Genomic DNA, 19,190 nt, shown 5'->3' on the forward strand with positions numbered 1-19,190 from the left:
CGCTTCTAAAAATTGCAGGTGTCAAAAATTGTGTCATGACTAAAATGAAGTGTAAATGAATGCCACCTTGTGAAGGATTGCCTCCAGCTCACTGATCCTATCTGTTAACTGCTGATCTTTGGAGCGAAGCACCTCCAGCTCGTTAGCAAGTTGTCTCTTCTCCTCCCTGACGAAGGTTAGTTCCTGGAGCTGACGCTCGGTCTCCAAGTTCTGGCAGTCTTTCTCCTGGACAAGAAGAGAACATGGAGTAATGCCTATCTCACTTCAGATGAATGTGAAGAACTGGAAAAAGTATGAAAAATTAACTGCCAAAAAAGCAACAAAACCCCCCCCAAAAAAACAGTTGTATAGTGTTGCATATTTGAAGACTACTGATTAAGACATTTTGACTGCTATGTCATCAAGAGCTAACTTGTCAAAAGTTAACATGGTAAAAGCTCACGTGATGCAGCTTCTCCACTTTCTCCTCCAGATGTTGAATTTTGCTCTGCATCAAGTCCACCTGCTCTCTCCTGCCAGTGATCTCCTTCTGCATGTCCAAGGCTACCTGGAGGCCTGAAGTGGAGTCAAACCATGGGACAGAAAGATGGCAACATAAATAATCACAGAGCTCTTCTTTAGGATGGATTACAGGGTAGGGAATTACAGATTACATCTCTCAGACTGAAATGAAGCACAGGAGGTCAGAAAGTGAATTGAATACATTTCACTAATATTAAATTTTTTGTTCTCTGAAATGCAAAATGTCTCTGTGATACTAAAGGTCGCTAACGTGAAAGTACTTCACTGTAATCTGTGCACCTGACCAAATATATATGAAAATCACAAGCAGTTCCTCAGAGTTTTATTTGTTCATGAAGACTTTTAATTAAGTTGCATTTTAAATTATAAACATTGATCAAACCATGTCTGTCAGCCCCTTTGAGGGTCCCCAAGGTGCTCTGGATCTGATCTAGCTCATCGTGGGCGTTCCTTATCTGACTCTGAAGATTCAGCACCACACCCTCATGCTCCTCGTTCTTACAGCTGTGCAGCCGTTGCAGCTCCTTGTGCTCCTCTGAAATCGTGCCCGGACAAACACGTGTTACGTCCAGAGAGAGAAATAGACGGTAACACATAAGCAAACACACACCACAACAGAAGGGCTTGGTTAACAGTGTAAACATACCAAACATAATTCTTTGCTTTCTTAACACAGCAGGACAAGAAGATAATTTGATTAGACTAAAAGCCAGGAGAGCTAAAGTTTTTCGAGAAACGCCTCCATGGTCTACACAGTAATTCCTGGTAAATGGAAGGCTTGACTTCAGCAGTTTATTGATTAGAGGTATCAGACGACCCAAAGATGGATGCTTAGCTTATGTTATACAGGGTTTACACAGTGTTCTTACACTTAACAAAACGTTTTGCATTCTCCTGTCGTTGTTGTCCATTTGATAAGAAATAATGTGTTTTAAAATTGAGAAAATTAAGCTGTCTTCAGTGAGGGTCGTTGATATGTGCAGGAAAACCCTGAATACAGTAAAAATGTACTTTGCCAGCTTACTATTCTAGGCAGCACATTTCAGACATGTCTATATTAACCTGGACACTGATACTTAGGTTAGTACTGTAATGAGGGCAAGGGAACAAGGTCACCCTGGTAAAAGAGATTTAATTTCAACAGGAATTCCTCTTAAAATGAAAGATAAAAACAAACAAACACATAAATAACTATCCATGTCTCCACTCAGTAACAGAACAGAGTCAGGGTCTATCATTCAAGGTAATCAAGCACAAAACTTCAAACACTTCTCTGTGCTTACTATGAAGGTATTTTTGAGTGTTATCTAAATTAAATTCAATTTCATTGGTTAACACCTGAATGTAACTGTAATAACTTTAATCTATTTGCTGGCTTTTCCCAAAGAGAAGTTTTTAAACAGCTTTTTTTCTCCCTGGAAATCAGACTCTTACCAAGATTACAATGCTTTTGCTAAATTCTCCTCAAAGTCTGAGTGTCTGAGTGGAATGCCTCTCTTACAAAACCTAAAGCCTTTTTTAAGATATTCTATTGCATAGTGTGAGACAAACTGCATGTCACAGACAGTAAGGGTGTAAACAATTCTCCTAAACCACAATTTGGTTAATTACACAGTTTTCTTTAAAGGGAATGAATAACAAGAGAAATGGCAGATTTGTGTTAACCACAGATCACTTAAACATTACTGTCAACAGAATCATCATTAATCAGCTGAACAGCATCTTTAAACTTTCATCAGACTACGCTTTAACCAGTCACCTTATTTCACTGATTGTGAAACAGGGTACATTCAACTCACTAGTAAGGCTAACTAACTGCACACGTCGCAGTTCCAGCTGGGTGGTAAGCTGCTGTTTCTCCAGAGTCTCCTCCCGGATGCGCTGGCTCTGCTCAGCTACAGAGGCCTCAAGCTGTCGTCTCTCATGCTCTACAGCAGCCAGGTGGGACTTATGGCGATCTACCTCAGCCTTACCGGCAAATGGTAATAGAAAAAAGAGAAAAGGTGGCATTAGGACAGGGGTGGGCAACTCCAGGCCTTGAGGGCCGGTGTCCCTGCAGGTTTTAGATGTGTCCTTGAACCAACACAGCTGATTTAAATGGCTAAATTAGCTCCTCAACATGTCCTGAAGTTCTCCAGAGGCCTGGTAACAAACTAATCATGTGATTCAGGTGTGTTGACCCAAAGTGAGATCTAAAACCTGCAGGACACTGGCCCTCGGGGCCTGGAATTGCCCACCCCTGCATTAGGACATGTCAACAGGAAAAAAGAAAGGGAAAAATGTGTTTTGACCTAATACTTGCTTCTGACCCTTAGCTGCTGCATCTCCAGCTTGTGCTGGTTGAGCTGGTTGCTGAGGAGGCTGTTCTCCTGTTGAAGATCATCGATGGTGCAGCTTTGTTGGACTGTCATCTGGATGCTGCTCTCGATCTGGAACTTTAGAAGATCTATCGTCTTCTCTCTGTCACTCAGCTTCAGCTTCAATGTCTCTTGTTCTATCTGCAGGGTCTGGCACTGACTCTGAGCCTCTTTTAACCTGTTAAGATGCTAAAAAAATATTTAAGCCTGAATTCACTGAAAATGGTGATCTCTCCCCCCACAAAAAAATTTATAAAAAACATTAAAAAATATTCTCTCTAAAGAAAAAAAAGCACCTGACACAAACACATTTTCTTAAGTGTATTACTTGATGAGTTTCTTGTTGCTTTAAGTGGAATTCTTTGTCTTTCTCCCACAGGAGTTCCTGGGATTTCCTTCCCTCGTGGTCCCTCTGCTCCAGCAGGGCCTCTAGGCGGGTTTTCTCCTCCCCAGCTTGGTGAAGCTGCTCCTTAGTCACCTTCAGCTGCCCTCGAAGGACCTTTAATCCCTCCTGGAGCTCACACTGCTGCTGGTCACAGCACCTCTGGATAAAGCAGGAAGCACAGTGAGTTGCCTGCACTGGAATGGGCAAAAATTATAATCTTTTGGAATTTTACACATTAAGGCAACCCTCTCTGAACGTTGAATCAGAATCAGAATCAGAATGGGGTTTATTGCCAAATGTTGAGCAGGTTTACAACATTAGGAAATTGCTGCGGTGCTTCAGTGCAAACATAGTGTCATAAATAGCACTTAAATAGACATGGAAAAAAATAAAAGTAGGGATAAGAATTAAAAGTGCTACGTGGAAAGATATGTGCATGAGATATACATGAGATATATACATGAGAATAAGAATTAAGAGTGCTACGTTGAAAGATATATACATGAGTGCAGGTGGTGATCAGTGCCAAACATGGAATGATGCAGTGACACAGCGTAGGGTCATGTGTTAGTGGTGGGAACAGTCATATGGTTATTGTTCATGTGTCCAACAGCAGAGGGGAAGAAACTGTTCTTATGGCGAGAGGTTCTGGTGCGAATGGACCGGAGCCTCCTGCCTGAGGGGAGCAGGTCAAACAGACTGTGTCCAGGGTGTGAAGGGTCAGCTGAGATCCGAGCTGCACGCCGCAGTGTCCTGGAGGTGTACAGGTCCTGCAAAGATGGGAGTCTGCAGCCAATCACCTTCTCAGCAGAGCGCACAACACGCTGCAGTCTCTGTTTGTCCCTGATAGTGGCTCCAGCGTACCACACGGTGATGGAGGAGGTGAGGATGGACTCGATGATTGCGGTGTAGAACTGCATCATCGTCCGTGTTGGCAGGTTGAATTTCTTCAGCTGCCTCAGGAAGTACATCCTCTGCTGGGCTTTCTTGATGACGGAGGTGATGGTGGGCTCCCACTTCAGGTCCTGGGTGATGGTGGTACCCAGGAAGCGGAATGAGTCCACAGAGGTGATGGGGGTGTCAGTCAGCATGATGGGGGGGAGTGGAGCTGTGTGCTTCCTGAAGTCCACAATAATCTCCACTGTCTTCTGGGCATTCAGCACCAGGTTGTTGTGGCTGCACCAGGACACCAGACGTTCAACCTCTCTCCTGTAGGCAGACTCGTCCCCGTCCGAGATGAGTCCAATAACGGTGGTGTCATCTGCAAACTTGATTAGCTTGACAGACTGGTGGGTGGAGGTGCAGCAGTTGGTGTATAGGGAGAAGAGCAGAGGAGAAAGAACACAGCCCTGAGGGGAGCCGGTGCTGATGGTCCGGGAGTCCGAGACATTCTTTCCCAGCCTCACATGCTGCTTCCTGTCCGTCAGGAAGTCAGTGATCCACCGGCAGATGGGATCAGGCACATTCATCTGGGAAAGCTTGTCTCGGAGATGGTCTGGAAGGATGGTGTTGAAGGCAGAGCTGAAGTCCACAAACAGGATCCTGGCGTAGGTTCCTGGGGAGTCCAGATGCTGCAGGATGAAGTGTAGGGCCATGTTGATGGCGTCGTCTACAGACCTGTTGGCTCTATATGCAAACTGCAGGGGGTCCAGGAGGGGGGCCGTGAGGGTCCTGAGATGGGAGAGAACTAGGCGCTCAAAAGACTTCATGACCACAGATGTCAGAGCCACGGGTCTGTAGTCATTTAGTCCAGTGATCCTAGGTTTCTTGGGGACAGGGATTATGGTGGTGAGAACTGCTCCTTACATAGTAAGATTGTGAGTATAGTAAATCATGAGGCCAAAATTAACAGCAACCTTGTTGAATCCACATGGGCTAAATAGCCAACTGGAAATGACAACTACTGAGTCCAATTAGCTTTTGTGTCTTTAGATGGCATGTGGGAAAAAACTTTATTCGTTACACAACACTAATGCCAAGCGGGAGATAGCAGTTGCCCAGTGTATGACCAGTGTATGCCTAAATAGCTTGTTTGGGTGACTGAAAAATCACCAGAGTTGTATAAAAAACACTGTATTTCCTTTCCTCAGCCTTTGGCAACACATTTTATTTATCAAATAACAGGAAAATACACAGACTTCTTTTAACTGAGGTAACACAGGCTCATTACCTCAATGATCATGCTTCCATCCTTAGCTAATGCCCAAAGGCTAACTTTAAGACAGAAAAAAACCCAGGTCTCTTGGATAGTGTTGTTGCTTTGTAATTTGCATGCCCAGTTACATTGTTTTTTACATATTGCCTCACAGCAACAATGAACTCCAGCCTTCTAGTGTTGGCATTACAGAAAGACCTGATCAGTCAGGATGTTCAAACTTCAGTTGCTATAAAGGAAATTGTTGCCCTATTGTATAGATGGCGGTGCAGTACATAAGAACAGTATGAAAATATTAGTTATTACAAGAGGGGTGGTACAGGCTCAGTTTATACTGCCTTAGTAACCTTAAAACCCATCCATTTATAAAAAGCCTCCTTCTGGTTTTGCTAATTGTCTTTGACCACTCCCACCTACAGCTAAAGAATTTTCACAAGCAGATTAAATAAATTACATAATTTTACCTAAACTTGACACAAAGTTTAATCCGGCATAACCACTGTACTTTAATACACCGACATAACAGTTTATGCACAGAAGCAAAACTGTGGTACCACACCTTATGTTGTTTAAGCTGAGAATGAAGTTCCATTGCCTGTTGCAATGATTTGTCTTTTTCTTGCTGCTGAGCACTCAAGAGCTGCGTCTGAGCCTCACTTAGCTGCTGCTCCAGACCACAAACCTACAACATGACAAAACACATTCACAAACCACATAAAAAAGACGCACATACTGGCCATTTACTGGTGCTGCTTCTCCACATCCAAGCAGCACAGTTCAGAGAAGCGAATTTATATGTGCCTTACTTAATAACTTCATCTTTTCAACATCATCTTTACCTTATCTTTAAGGCTGGAAAAGGTTGACTCCAATTCTCTGGCCTGATACTCGTGCAGTGAGGGCGGTCTCACGGTGAGTTTTCTGGGTATACAAATCATGAGTGAATACTTCTCATATTGTCTGACAGGTTTACAGTAATACAGAAACCAGCAGGGAGTTATCACTGCAAACTATCTGATGAATAATAAAAAGAAGACATTTTTTCACAGCCACTTACTTGAGCAATTCCACTTTGGCACACAAGTTGAAGCTGTTGTCTTTCGATGAGCTCAGTATATCAGTCAACATCGCCATCTCCTGGCCAAGAGTTGAAATGAGGTGTTCCAGTCTAAGTCGACACATTTTGCACAGGGTTTATTTACACGGTTAAGGTAGGGCACAGCAACTTTTTAAGTTTACTTTGTTTCTTTGATGTAAATTTGCTGCTTTACTTTGTACTTCGTGTGAGTGAATGGAAAATCTTTAGCTTTTGTACAACAGGTTTGACAAACCCAGCTCTAAGAATCTGTGATGGGCAGTTGTTGACATTCAGTAAATGACAGAATTCACTGATTAGTTAGGAAAATGATATACCTTTCTTGTTCAATTGCTCCACTGTATTCCTTGTTCCCCATCTGTTCTTCTGACTGATATGAAACAGAAAGAAATAAATCATGAGAGTCATATTTTTTTTGCAAAATACACCCATTATTGTACTCTACTGAATGCTATCACTTACCAAAAAAGGCCTCCCCTGTAGCTTGTCATTGAGATCCACATTTGCCTTATTAGGAATAAATTGCTGCGTTTTGCGATTCTCATGTTTAGTGCTGGTAACTGAGTGCTCAGATTGTTTCCCATCCAATGTATGATACACCTCCTTTATGGTCTGCTCCAATGTTTCAACTTTCCTATTAAGCGCGACCGCCTCATTCTCCATCTCCTGCAGCTTCTTGTCCCTCGACCTTTTGAGTTTCTGAAGCTCTTCCAACAAGCACAGCATCTTTTCCATCTGATCAACGTGTTTCCTCGAATCCTTTAATCTATAAATCAAAAGATTTGTGGGTCAAAGTGATTCAGGCATTTTATTTTATATATGTAGAACTGTATCTGTGTTTTCACCTCAGGTCAGACAGGGCATCATTCTCCATCTGGACTTTATGCAGCTCAGTTTTCAGGTTTGTGATGGCTTTCTGAGGACAGCATGTTTCTTGTTCAGCTTGATTAACTGTCTGTGTTTGGGGAGATGAAACATAAAAGATACATAATGCAGAGAGTGCACTACCCTCCTCTGCTATTAACATCACACATGACCAAACTATTACATAAGATTTCATGGCTGCAATAAAATATGAACCTTGTTGAGCTGCAAGTCTGACAGCTGCTGAAGGCAGTCATCCATTGCATTTTCTAACACCTGCTTTCCAGGAGAGCTGATGTCCCTTTGGGCTACTTCCTGGTTTAAAATATCCAGACCAAAGACCAAAGGCTGAGTCACTGCCTGCTGGTGGGTTGGAAGAAAGGAGGAATCTCCAGGAGAGTCATCTGCCAAAACAGCAACAGATGTTTAAAACACTCAGAGCGTACACTGTCACTGTTAAGCTAGGGTGTTTGTTTATGTTGAATTCTTTCCCTTCATATCTGTGTATGCATGCTAGTTATTTGGATTTAAACATTTTCTGAGACCCAAATAGCTTAGAAGAATTTGAGCTTCAGTACTTCTGTGCCTTTAGTTTTCAGCCATTTTATTCTACTCTGGATTTTGTAAAACAATAATAAATAAGCCATTAGATAACACATTTCCCCCCCCATCTTTCAAGTTAGAGCGGCATAAACAAGATGTGTGGAAACACTTGTACTTACAGATATGAGGTTTAATATCATGGCAGCTTTGTCCAGGTGACCTACAGCTGCCGCCAAATCTCTCCAGAACCACCTTAGTTGCATTTTCCACCTCTTCTTGTAGTCTCTGGGTTTCTTTGGTGCGGCGATCAAGCTCATCACTGTCAATACATAGAAGCTCAGGCTTAGACTAACTCATACAGTGAATTCAGTTCAGATTTGTTTACTAATGGTACCCACTGCAGCACAGCCTGATTTATTTTCTTTGATCAAAACAGAATGTTTTAAGCCTAATCGTTAAAGCTGTGAGGAAGACTGCCATGCATCAAAACCAGGACCTGGCTCCACAGGAGAGGATAGCTGAAGGCTCTGCCTCCCACTTTACTTAAAGCACAGTGAACCACAAGTAAGCCTGACAGGGCAGTCTTACAATGAAGTGCTCTGTTAGGATAATATGGTACTATGAGGTCTCTAAGATATTAAGATAAGATAAGATAAGATAAGATAACCTTTATTAGTCCCACACGTGGGAAATTTGTTTTGTCAGAGCAGGAAGTGGACAGTGCAAAAGTTACGAGGCAAAAATTAGAATACAATAAGAATAAATACAGTACACAACTGTACAGAATAGAATAAAATAAAATACTATATACAGTAGAATAAAATAAAATAAATATACAATAAGATAAAAATAGAATACAAATACAAATACTATATACAACTGAGTAAAAATACAACGATGACAGAAAGGATTATTGCACTTAGTATTATTGCATATGTATGGATGTGTGTGCTTGATCAGTTAAAGTCTTTATTATGGAGTCTGACAGCAGTGGGGAGGAAAGACCTGCGAAATCTCTCCGTCCCACACCGTGGGTGCCGCAGTCTCCCACTGAAGGAGCTGCTCAGTGCTGTCACAGTCTGCTGCATGGGGTGGGAGATGTTGTCCATCAGGGATGACAGCTTAGCCGCCGTTCTCCTGTCACTCACCACCTCCACTGGGTCCAGAGGGCATCCTAGAACAGAGCTGGCCCTTCGGATCACCCTGTTCAGTCTCTTCCTGTCCCCAGCAGAGATGCTGCCGCCCCAGCAGACCACACCATAAAAGATAGCAGAAGCCACAACAGAGTCATAGAATTTCTTCAGGAGTGGGCCCTCCACCCCAAACGACCTGAGTCTCCGCAGCAGGTACAGCCTGCTCTGCCCTTTCCTGTAGAGGGCGTCTGAGTTATGAGTCCAGTCCAGTCTATTGTTCAGATGAACACCAAGGTACCTGTAGCTGTCCACAGCCTCAATGTCCATACCTTGGATGTTCAGTGGTTGCAGTGGAGAATGCTTGTGCCTGCGGAAGTCTACCACCAGTTCCTTGGTTTTACTGGCGTTGATCTGGAGGTAGTTCAGCTGGCACCAGTCCACAAAGTCTTGGGTCAGACCTCTGTACTCCTTGTCGTCCCCATCAGTGATGAGGCCGACTATTGCAGAGTCATCAGAGAACTTCTGCAGGAAGCACTGGGTGGAATTGTGGGAGAAGTCTGCAGTGTAGATGGTGAAGAGGAACGGAGCCAGAACCGTTCCCTATTCAATTTTGGCTTCAACAGGGAGCCAACACGGGACAAATGCGATCTCTCTTTCCAGTCCCTGTTAATACTCTTGCTGCTGTGACTTGGATGACGATTTGATGATTTGGATGCTTTTTCAGGGAGCTTTTAGAACAGCCGGATTAATAGGAATTATAACAGTCCATCCAAGAGTGGCACATGCATGATCTACCTTTCAGTTCACTGTGAGACAGGACATTTTTAATCTTGACAATACAGTGCAATAGAGTGAAAGAAGCAAGTCTAAGTTCTTTTTTTTAATGTTTATCTTTCATTGGGTCTGTCCTTTAGCATCTTTGGGACAAAAAACGTAGTACGCGTCATTTTTTCAGTGCAAAAGCTGTTAAGTTATGGTGAGGAACCTTACCTCAGCTCCTCCAGTGTCACACTGTTGAATCTCAACGGAAGAGGGCCATCATGGGGATCTGTAAAGTAAATAGGAACCGTCCAAGTTACTGAAACAAAGTTTAGCATACTAACAGGCAATACTTCGCTTATTTAGCTTACCAGCGGTTCCAGTTCCTGCCGCTGTTGCTGTTCTATCTTTCGCTGTGTAATGGTATCGTAAAACGTTAGTGCCACTATTGATGGAAAGCCTATAGCTCTGGGGCTCAGAGGGCTGGGACCCCGTGGAAGACATCTCATTTTTTATGTCAAGTCATTGATTAAGACATTTACAAGAACCTGGAAATGACAACTGCTAACGAGTTGCTAGAGCGCGCAGTTTCATCACCATGGAAACAGCATCGGTGGTAGTGACGTGTCATGCGCAAAAGCATCGGCTCTAATTGGAAGAGCCAACTCCCATCATATTTGCCAAATAAAGATAAAATATGAGGCTACAGATGGTAATATATTAAGAGCAATTGGGAGCCAAAAGAGCCAGCTCTTCTTTGGGAGCCGTGCCACAAGAGCCATCACTAATCCGTAGCTAATTTGGCCGACGTAGTTGAGCGGTCTTTGAGTGTAACCGTTAAAATATAATGACAGACTTGTATGTGAAAGTCAGAACCGATGAACTGCAAGTTTATCGGTTAAGTGACCGTAAACCGTAAACATAAGTACTGCCGACGACTGTCACCGCCAACAGGCGCCTTTTTGTGCCACTTTGTGACGCCAACAGGCAAGACGTTGCGTTTCTAGAGATGCATGATGGTTAAAGTAGTTTTCCCCAGCAGGTCCGGAGCTGCTTGTTTATTACGGGCGGCGGGGAAGGGGTCGTCGCTCTTCGACGGTGATCGAGGTCTTATTTTATTATTTCTCGTCAATCATCCCAATCAAAATGGAAACATGGAGGAGTGAAATCTAAATTGAAGTCACGGAGCTGTTACTATCCTGCACGCCTTCCGCTCCTGGGCAAGGTAAAACGACTGCTTGATTAGCGCTAGCTAAGTTAGCTTACGCTGGAGTACTTTGTGTGGGTGACGCCCCCGAATGTTTTTTGGTTTTTTTTTTGGCAATTATTGATGTTTTTGTTTTTCAAAACACAATTTCTAAAACCCAAAAGAAGGAAATAGCCTAGCTCTATTAACTCTGTAATATGAAATCATCTCCCTGTTTGGATTAGCCCGGTGACCTAGTTTCAGGTCAGTGGTCATTTAGCTCAAATATCTACATCTACTTCGATTTGGTGGTGGTTTAGTAGTTGTGCTTCGGCATATTTTATGCATTCACTTAATAAATCACTTATAATATTGTAACGATCGTCAGGTTATATACCAGATTAGTTATTTATTTATTTTTTCGTAGGGATACCGGACAGCCTGTAGGTGTGGTTTAGGAGGCAACAGTTACAGTCAACATAGGGTTACTCTGACAGTCTCTTGGATACAAATATTACACTGTGTTGTTTTCCAGATGAGGGATCTTCAGGACGTTGACAGTTTGCTCTTGAAAGAGTTGAAGTCATGCTGTGCGACAGAGTACAACTTTCTTCCCAGGGAGACTGGCCTGAAGTTGATGGAGTCTGCCTCCACAGAGGTAGCCCACTGACCTACTTTTGTTTTTGTGGAGTTTTTTTTAAAGCTGTGTTTGCAGGCATATGTGTTTGCTAAAATGACTGCTATTTTCAGTGATGCCTTTCTAATATATAGTGGTACATTTGTAGAATCACAGCGGAGTATCTGCAAAATGCAGAGACACCAGAGTGGAAGAACTGTGGAGCCTGACCAGCTTCTTTGGCTACTGCACCCAAACTTTTGTTCAAGCTGTCAATTTACTTGATAGATTTCTCACCATTATGAAAGTAAGAATTCCAAGTTAAACGCCAAGACTGCAACTGTGCATGTTTAATGCCCTTTAGTCTCCTTTGACTTTGATTCATTGGATTTTGGCTCATTTCTGTTGATGATAGGTGCAGCCCAAGCATTTGCCCTGTATTGGAGTTTGCTGTCTTCACATTGCTGCCAAAATGGTTGAGGAGGAAAGCAATGTCTCACCCACTCATGAGCTTATTCGCATCAGCCAAAGCAAGTTCACCGTGTCAGACCTGTGTCGTATGGAGAAGATCATCTCAGAGAAGCTCAGTGTGGAGCCCAAAGCAGTGACAGCCTTAACCTTTCTACACCTCTACTACTCCGCCTTCACATCCCTGTCTGCTGGAAGGTAAATATTTTTTTGTATTTACTTTTTCTTGTTGCTAATGCTGCTCCAGACTGATTGGAGCTGGTCAAATAGTTACTGCTGACTGAGGCTTGTACTAGCAGATCACATTAGGATTCCCTCTATATTTTAAGGGAGGAGATCCCAAGCATTGGGAGACTGGAAGCCCAGCTAAAAGCCTGCTTATGCCGGCTTGTTTTCTCTAAAGCAAAAGTAAGCAAGGTGACACTTTTACAGCATAGCAGCATTAGTTTGGAGTATCAGGACTAATTAATCTGTTCTTCTTCACAGCCATCCGTGCTGGCGCTGGCCCTCATTGCTCAGGAATTTGAAGCCCCCCAGTCAGTCATGTTGTTGAAGACTGTCCAGCAGTTCCAAAGACATGTAAAGGTATGAAGAGAATAGGGTGCGGCAGCTAAATCCTCTCTCAAACAGTCAGTATTATTCCATCATAATATATTAGTAACAAGGGTATTATCAGGGTATTATCATATTAGTTTTTAGTTTTTATAGTGTACTTTTCACAAGAAAAATTTTGTTTGATGATATTTTAGCTCATCGAGCTGAAGGTTTAATGTACTTATGAGTCAGGAGTCCGTCATCCATCCATGCATCTGTTCACAGTTCACAAGAATTGCGACTCCTGCTACAATATTGGTCATTATTTAATCAGGATTGCACATAATTATCACCTAATGCGTCTTCACCCAACTTTTGCCCAAGGTCAAGGTCACATTTTTAATTCTTTTCTTTCTTTCTTTTTCTTTCAATGGGAAGCAACTCGGGAATTGTGATGGAGCCAGATGAGCTTCCACATCCCTGATGTTGTGGTTTTTAATGTTTTGGCAGTTTCACTGTAGTCTTATCATAGCTGTGAAATGAGAATTTGAAGCTATTTATATTTAGACTTTTTCTTCCAACTCGTTTGGCACCAACTTTTCTGTCTCCAGCCAAAAACATGTTGTCTTTGTTTCACCTATCCCTGTGTTTGGAGGAGCTGTCTCACCCCACTCAACATGAAAGTCCAAACAGAAACGGTGCGACCAGACATGACTGCAAAACAAGTCTAATTTTTATTAAAACTGAAAAATTTACAAGCAGCAGACAAAGTCTCTCCCTTAGAGACATGGTGACCACTAATATGCTTTTAAAACCCTTAAAAATCCAGTCTAACCTATAAACAAAAGTCAAGAGTAAATGTTACTCCCCCAGATGAAGCACCTGTATCTGGTGTGTAAACGTAGCCTGTTATATTTTTAAAGATAATTGTGTTCAGAAAACTTGTTTGCAGTTTGGCCGGTGTAATCCCGCGGAGACTGTAAAATGTGTAAAATTACTTATTGTTGCCTGGCCAAATGCATGTAGAGTGCATGGGAAAACTGTTAAAAAATATATATTTTAAGGCCATTCCTGTTTGTTACCTCTCAGATGTTTCCTGTTTTTCTTCTTCTCTTCAGATCAGTGACAGTGAGCTACTCCACTGGAAGGAACATGTGGCCAAGTGCATGGTGGAGTACCGCTCGAGCGAATGCAACAAACCAGACAACAAAAAGCTTGTTTGGATCGTGTCAAGGAGGACGGCTCAGAATCTCCAAACTAGTCACTTCAGTGTGCCCGGTCTGCCAACTATTCCCGAGAGAAGCTGGGATGAAAGCGAGAGGTTAATAGTTAATCTTTTCTACTTTCTTTGTGTTATAATGATTTCTCGGGTGTGCTGGGCTCCTTGGAAAACTAAATGGGATAATTATGGTAAAATCAGGTCAGAATATTTTCCACAGCTCATGTGTAGCACACAGCAAATGTATTCACATTAATGGAATGCAGTGGTTTAGAAGAGGTAACTACAGGAAACAGCACAGTCGATAGCAATGAACGCTTAGGAGTTTTAGCCGATCTCTTCTCATATCAGTGCAATCTAACATCGCACGGACTTTATACTAGGATACAGTTTATGTTAGACTGCTATGTTTATCCTTTGATCCTCTGTCCTGCATATTGACTCTCTCTAGTGTACATAATTTGACACAAAATTCTCACAATAAAACATGCCCTAAAAAAGAGATGTGTGCTCTATGGATGCAACTGTATTAAAAAGTGATGATAAGATGGATCAGCAGGTGAAAAAATAGATTCGCCTTTTATTTTTCCACCTAGCCTCCATACATGCTTATTGTATTTACTTTGTAAGAGGATCTGTAAAGCTGCATTCAGATAACACAAATTTGTCCTTCACATATTAGTACTAACATGCATACTTTGTGTGTGTGTATGTGTTTTGTTTTGTTTTTTCAAGATCCAGCAGGTTAGAGCCTGCAGAACTGCTGTGTACAAATGGCTTAAGAAAAGTCAAAACGTCATTTTTCAAGTTCTAATTTTACAGCAGAATTGTAAAAATGATTGGTTAAATATGTGCTGAAGAAGAATTATTCTCAATTAACTTTCAATTAGGTTATGGTTAGCATTAATAGAACTCTGGACTCATTATTCCCTTAGTTGATTTCACTACTAAACCAAAACCAGAAACATTAAAAGAGTGAGGCGTGGCTCTTGGAGAGCAAAGATGGTGGTAGAAATGTAGAAACTTCCAGAGGAAAATAAAAACAAAGACTAACTTTACTCTGTGAGTTAGGACTCTGCATTTTGAACCTGAATTCTAAGGGTTTTAGCAACCGCTGTATCAAATATGTTTTCTCTTTTATTCCTTTTTGAATGTTTTTTGCTCACACTAGCAGGGAAGCTACATCTACAAACTGTAGACAGAAACACACACCCAAAAATCTTATTATTAGTAGAAGGTCACCTACAAATATGATAAAACATCAGTCCCAGAAAGTTAATTCTGTTCATCTGGACGTAATGTTTTCTGACGCCGTGTCCAGATGAACAGATTCAACTTTCTGGGATTGCTTTATCTGACTGGCTGAGCATGCATCAAAATGTAGAACATTACTCACTAAAATTGAACAGTGAAGACTCCACTTCACTGAGTCACATTAACCAAAGTGAGGCAGAGCGATTGGCTAAAGCTGCTTATGATGGGACACTGTCCTATTGTGTGAGGCAGCCACACCCATAATTCCACCATCAGCTTCACGCAGCCACGAGAGGCACTTCAGTTTTTCTGCTGCGGAGGTTGCTGCTTGTTTAAAACCTTATTTTAGGTCAAATCAGGAAAGCTTCTAGGTGTTTTTCTATCAGATATAACAGATTCTGTTCAAGATTAAGATTTTATCTAGCAGTAACCAATGAAATCAAAGTCAATTTGGAAAATGCTATAAAAATAACGGTGCTGGTGCTGTTTCGAGTGGGACTTTGCTTAAATCCCATTCAAAATGACTGTAAGTAGGGTTGTAACGATTAAACAAAGGAAACATTGAGTATTAATGCTGTCTTGTCTCATAGCGAGGACTCCTGTGAGGACATGAGCTGCGAAGAGGACAGCCCATGCGGCTCGTTAGGAAGCGACGGTGAAGGAGCCTTCTTCCCTTCCACTTTTCTCAACTGCAGAGAATAACGACTCCCAGTTGTGCAGTAACACCAGATGTGTATTTGTCCCCTGAACTGTAACAGATTTCAGGGCAGACCTGTGTGTTTCACTTGTGTATCGTGTATCGTATGTATGCCAAGTGACGGGTTTGGATTATTAAGTGCCTGTGTTAATTCATTTTACTGTTATTCTGATGTAAAACAAACTAAAAAACAAAAACATATCATAATAGTGCAAAATAGAAATTTGCAATATCTCGGCAGCTCAATGGCAATACATGTGAATGTCTTCTGTTTGTGTCTAAACTCGACACATTCCAGGAAAACTAGTGAGGCACAAGTAACAACTTTAGGATGTCAGTAATTAGACACCTTCACTGTTGAGTACCAGCTAACACACTAGCACATCCACATCCTTTTATTGTTTCTTAATATATATTATATGCCACACATACTCACAGTATTCTGCAGATGTCAGTGTGCTAACTAACAAATGTTATTCTAATGTGAAATATATGACGTTGTGGTGGGAAAATACCAGCCTGTAAATGCATGGATGATTTTTAATATGTGACAGTGAATGTTTTCATGTTTACCAAGATAAGCTTACTGAAAAAAACATTTTAAAAAAATGTACATAACATGTAAAAAAATAAGAAAAAAACATGGTGCTCAATGTGTATTGTATTAAGATATAATGTGAAATATGTTGGAAGGTCAGTAATAATCCCTCCAATTAAAAAAATACTTTTTAAGTGTTTTGTTCTGTTTTTATTTTCTTACTTTTTGAGGTTTTGTCAAGTCTTATCATTTTGACCTCTAAGATTAATTCAGTTAGATTTGTTTTTGTCTCAAAGTGTATTATGAAGACCCTACAACCCTTATAATGGCAAAAAAAAAAAAATCCCCCAACCCAACATTCAAATGATCACCTTTGAGCAGCACTTTTGGACAGTGGGGAAGAAGAACTCTCTTTTAACAGGAAGAGAGCTGCTGTCTTGGGCTAGTAGGTGAGGGGAAAGAGAAGAGACAAAATAGAAGAACAAAGCTATAGGAGAGAGTAGACATGCAACGCATTACATGGAGAAGTGGCAGATAACTGAAAGACTGAGAAAAGGGTTTTAATTTAATCTTTTAAATTTTTAAGAATATTGAAAGAAAGCAGTTCTACATATTTGTTTAATGTGGATGTGAAGATTCTACACCGGGAACAGGCTCAGTATTGTCCAAATTTAGACGTAACCCTGAACTGCTGGTTTGTTTATTTGCGTGTTTAAAAGTGGAATCACGGCCCTTGAGGGGAGTTTTCTGTATTTTTAGCTTTTTTTTCTTTTTATTTTGTGTTTACTGTGTTTTGTGTCACAGAATCACGTGATGCCTTCAGATTCCATAGTTTAGGGTGACGTCAATAAGGGGGTATAGCTCAGTGGTAGAGCATTTGACTGCAGATCAAGAGGTCTCCGGTTCAAATCCGGATGCCCCCTTCTTCTAGCAAAATAGATGTTGCTATGGGAAATAATCTGTGACGAATGAGTATTTTGGCTTGCTGATATTACAAATAGATATATCTATTATAAATAATAATGCACTACAAAACTTAGCCTGAGCACCCCAAAAAGTTAATTCTGTTTAGCTGGCATGACTGAAACTAGCCCACAGAATGATCAAGAAACTGACCTCACAGCTAGTTTCAGTCATTGTGCAAAGGTACTGTTTATAAGGTTGGGGGCACCTGCAGTCAGCTGAGACTGATGAAGTCACTTGGATGAGTGACGAAACGTTTCTCCCACTGAAAACGCTACGTCCAGATGAACAGAATCAACCTTTGGAGATTTACTTACCTGGATGATTGAGAATGCATCAAGACAGTTCAACACCTCCAAATTTAGAATTATGTTCTTTAAAGCTTGAATTTGACATGGAGTTTTGTCCTTCTTACCACTGACGTTAAAAGTAATTTAAGATTAATTTTAGAAGTATGTACCTTGAGGAGCTTCAAATAGTATGAAACCCATGCTATCCCTCTACTGCACAGCGTTGCCCTGAGGCAACAAACCACATTTTCATGCTTTACACTGGCCCTTCAAAAAAACCCTTCTTTTTTTCAAATAATGCCACCAGGCACATGTCTTTCCAATAAAATGATGAGTTGAAGGTGGTGTGACTTTTAATTGGGGGGGGGGGGGGCAAGCTGCACTACATGAAAGCGGAACCGGCTGTTCAAACCCCCACAAGGCTGCCCGCTGGATTCGAAGCGACGGGACGAGGTGCGACCTCTCACAACGAACGTAATATGGTCAACACCTTGGAGACGCTTACAGCTGCTGTGAAGGCTCAAAGCAACAACATTGAGCGTATGAGGGGAAACATCAGAGAGAGGCCTGCTCAAAATGAGACCCTTGAGCGACAGTTGGAAAACATCGCGGAACGGATCACTGCAGTTGTGAGGTCTCAGAATCAAAAGACTGACAACACCACGGAACAGAAGTTTGATACCATCATGGGGAGGCTCGCAGCTCTTCAACGGGAGATCGAGAGACCAGCCTCGGAGTGCTAGAATTCGAGCTGCTCACAAAGGAGAAATCAACAATACTCAACATTTGGACACCACGGCCCCAGCTGCAGGCCCAAGGCTGGAGCCCACCAAAACAACTCCCTGATAACGACTGTGTGATGACTATTCTTCCCGCCCCATGAAGGACACCTGGATTGGCTGGAGGACTGTTTACTTAGCCTGATAGGCCGAAGGACACTGTCTCAGCTAAACTATGGACACGCACACACACACACTTACACTGATAAGCACTCACTCATCCCCCTCCCTTTCCAACGCCTTCGATGCTTGTGCCCTACCGGGGATGATAGCAGTCAACTGGACCAGCACAGATGCTGCAGGACCGGATGCGCTGTCTACGCCGGCTCTCTCTTACCCTTTACCCGCCCTGTTGCTTGTCTCGTGTTTCTATGGTGTATTGATAGTCATGTGCTTTTGTGCTGAGGTGTTTTTTCTTTTATCAAACTGTTCTCCCACTAGGAGCTCAGTCTGAGTGGAGTTTTTTTTCTCCTCCTCTCCTCATGTAGTGTATTTTCGTTGTTTTTTTCCTATCAGCCTACCTTCTGACATGTCTGCCCAATGTGATGTTTGTGTAAAGTTGGTCAGAAGGTTCCTTTGTGAGTGCGCATGCGCCATTAGCGTGCTGCCTGCTGTAACCCCTAATTTCCCTCGGGATGAATAAAGTATTCTGATTCTGATTCTGATTCTGATGAGAGACATCTCTATTAGGAGGCAAAGATAAAGATCACTATTTTACATGTTTATAGTGAAATAAATGTATATTAAAAAATACTTGTATGTGCATGAATATGTAAAGAACCATATTTGATTGTTTGTTCTACTTTTTAAAATGTATTTATACTGTGAAAAT

The 19,190-nt window shown here is 41.8% G+C and overlaps 2 protein-coding genes and 1 non-coding gene across 7 annotated transcripts in view; 2 read left to right on the top strand and 1 right to left on the bottom strand.

Moving 5' to 3' along the window:
- LOC146657841 (uncharacterized) overlaps positions 1–10,565 on the bottom strand; it is a 31,664-nt gene extending 21,099 nt beyond the window's left edge. For all 4 annotated transcript variants that reach the window (XR_014914107.1, XR_014914108.1, XM_085426196.1 and 1 more), the window contains exons 1-16: positions 10,186–10,565; positions 10,046–10,103; positions 8,102–8,241; positions 7,596–7,783; positions 7,361–7,470; positions 6,978–7,281; positions 6,833–6,885; positions 6,477–6,587; positions 6,259–6,340; positions 5,979–6,101; positions 3,208–3,423; positions 2,832–3,068; positions 2,322–2,490; positions 905–1,057; positions 443–555; positions 67–225 (exon numbers count right to left, since the gene is read on the bottom strand). Coding sequence is in view for 2 of the 4 variants with exons in the window: in XM_085426196.1 (XP_085282322.1) it covers positions 67–225; positions 443–555; positions 905–1,057; positions 2,322–2,490; positions 2,832–3,068; positions 3,208–3,423; positions 5,979–6,101; positions 6,259–6,340; positions 6,477–6,587; positions 6,833–6,885; positions 6,978–7,281; positions 7,361–7,470; positions 7,596–7,783; positions 8,102–8,241; positions 10,046–10,103; positions 10,186–10,318 (2,349 nt within the window). In the remaining 2 variants the exon portion in view is untranslated. The remainder of the gene's footprint in view (positions 1–66; positions 226–442; positions 556–904; positions 1,058–2,321; positions 2,491–2,831; positions 3,069–3,207; positions 3,424–5,978; positions 6,102–6,258; positions 6,341–6,476; positions 6,588–6,832; positions 6,886–6,977; positions 7,282–7,360; positions 7,471–7,595; positions 7,784–8,101; positions 8,242–10,045; positions 10,104–10,185) is intronic.
- Positions 10,566–10,832: 267 nt separating this feature from the next.
- Positions 10,833–16,507, top strand: LOC146657843 (cyclin-G2-like). 2 transcript variants are annotated; one of them, XM_085426201.1, is made up of 8 exons: positions 10,835–11,039; positions 11,536–11,658; positions 11,786–11,923; positions 12,032–12,282; positions 12,414–12,492; positions 12,571–12,669; positions 13,737–13,939; positions 15,682–16,507. In XM_085426201.1, exons 2-8 carry the CDS (start codon positions 11,536–11,538, stop codon positions 15,791–15,793), a joined length of 1,005 nt encoding a protein of 334 aa, XP_085282327.1. In that variant the 5' UTR covers positions 10,835–11,039; the 3' UTR covers positions 15,794–16,507. The 2 variants fall into 2 exon arrangements, with proteins under 2 accessions (XP_085282328.1, XP_085282327.1); XM_085426202.1 differs by lacking the exon at positions 11,786–11,923 and having other exon boundaries at positions 10,833–11,039.
- Positions 16,508–17,177: 670 nt separating this feature from the next.
- Positions 17,178–17,249, top strand: trnac-gca (transfer RNA cysteine (anticodon GCA)). The gene has a single exon. It is a non-coding gene; the product is annotated as a tRNA-Cys (tRNA).
- The last annotated feature ends 1,941 nt before the right edge of the window (positions 17,250–19,190 follow it).

This window comes from Rhamphochromis longiceps, linkage group LG12, assembly GCF_057381845.1.
Source record: "Rhamphochromis longiceps isolate RC_006_pf linkage group LG12, R_longiceps_female_GT1.1, whole genome shotgun sequence".
In the NCBI taxonomy this organism is placed as follows: domain Eukaryota; kingdom Metazoa; phylum Chordata; class Actinopteri; order Cichliformes; family Cichlidae; genus Rhamphochromis; species Rhamphochromis longiceps.

What these genes read in the sequence shown, in the direction of transcription:
- LOC146657843 (XM_085426201.1), top strand. Translation starts at nt 11,536, where the DNA reads ATGAGGGATCTTCAGGACGTTGACAGTTTGCTCTTGAAAGAGTTGAAG. An exon ending in TGGAGTCTGCCTCCACAGAG is followed by an intron (nt 11,659 to 11,785) that starts GTAGCCCACTGA and finishes GTACATTTGTAG; the next exon opens with AATCACAGCGGAGTATCTGC. An exon ending in AGCTGGGATGAAAGCGAGAG is followed by an intron (nt 13,940 to 15,681) that starts GTTAATAGTTAA and finishes CTTGTCTCATAG; the next exon opens with CGAGGACTCCTGTGAGGACA.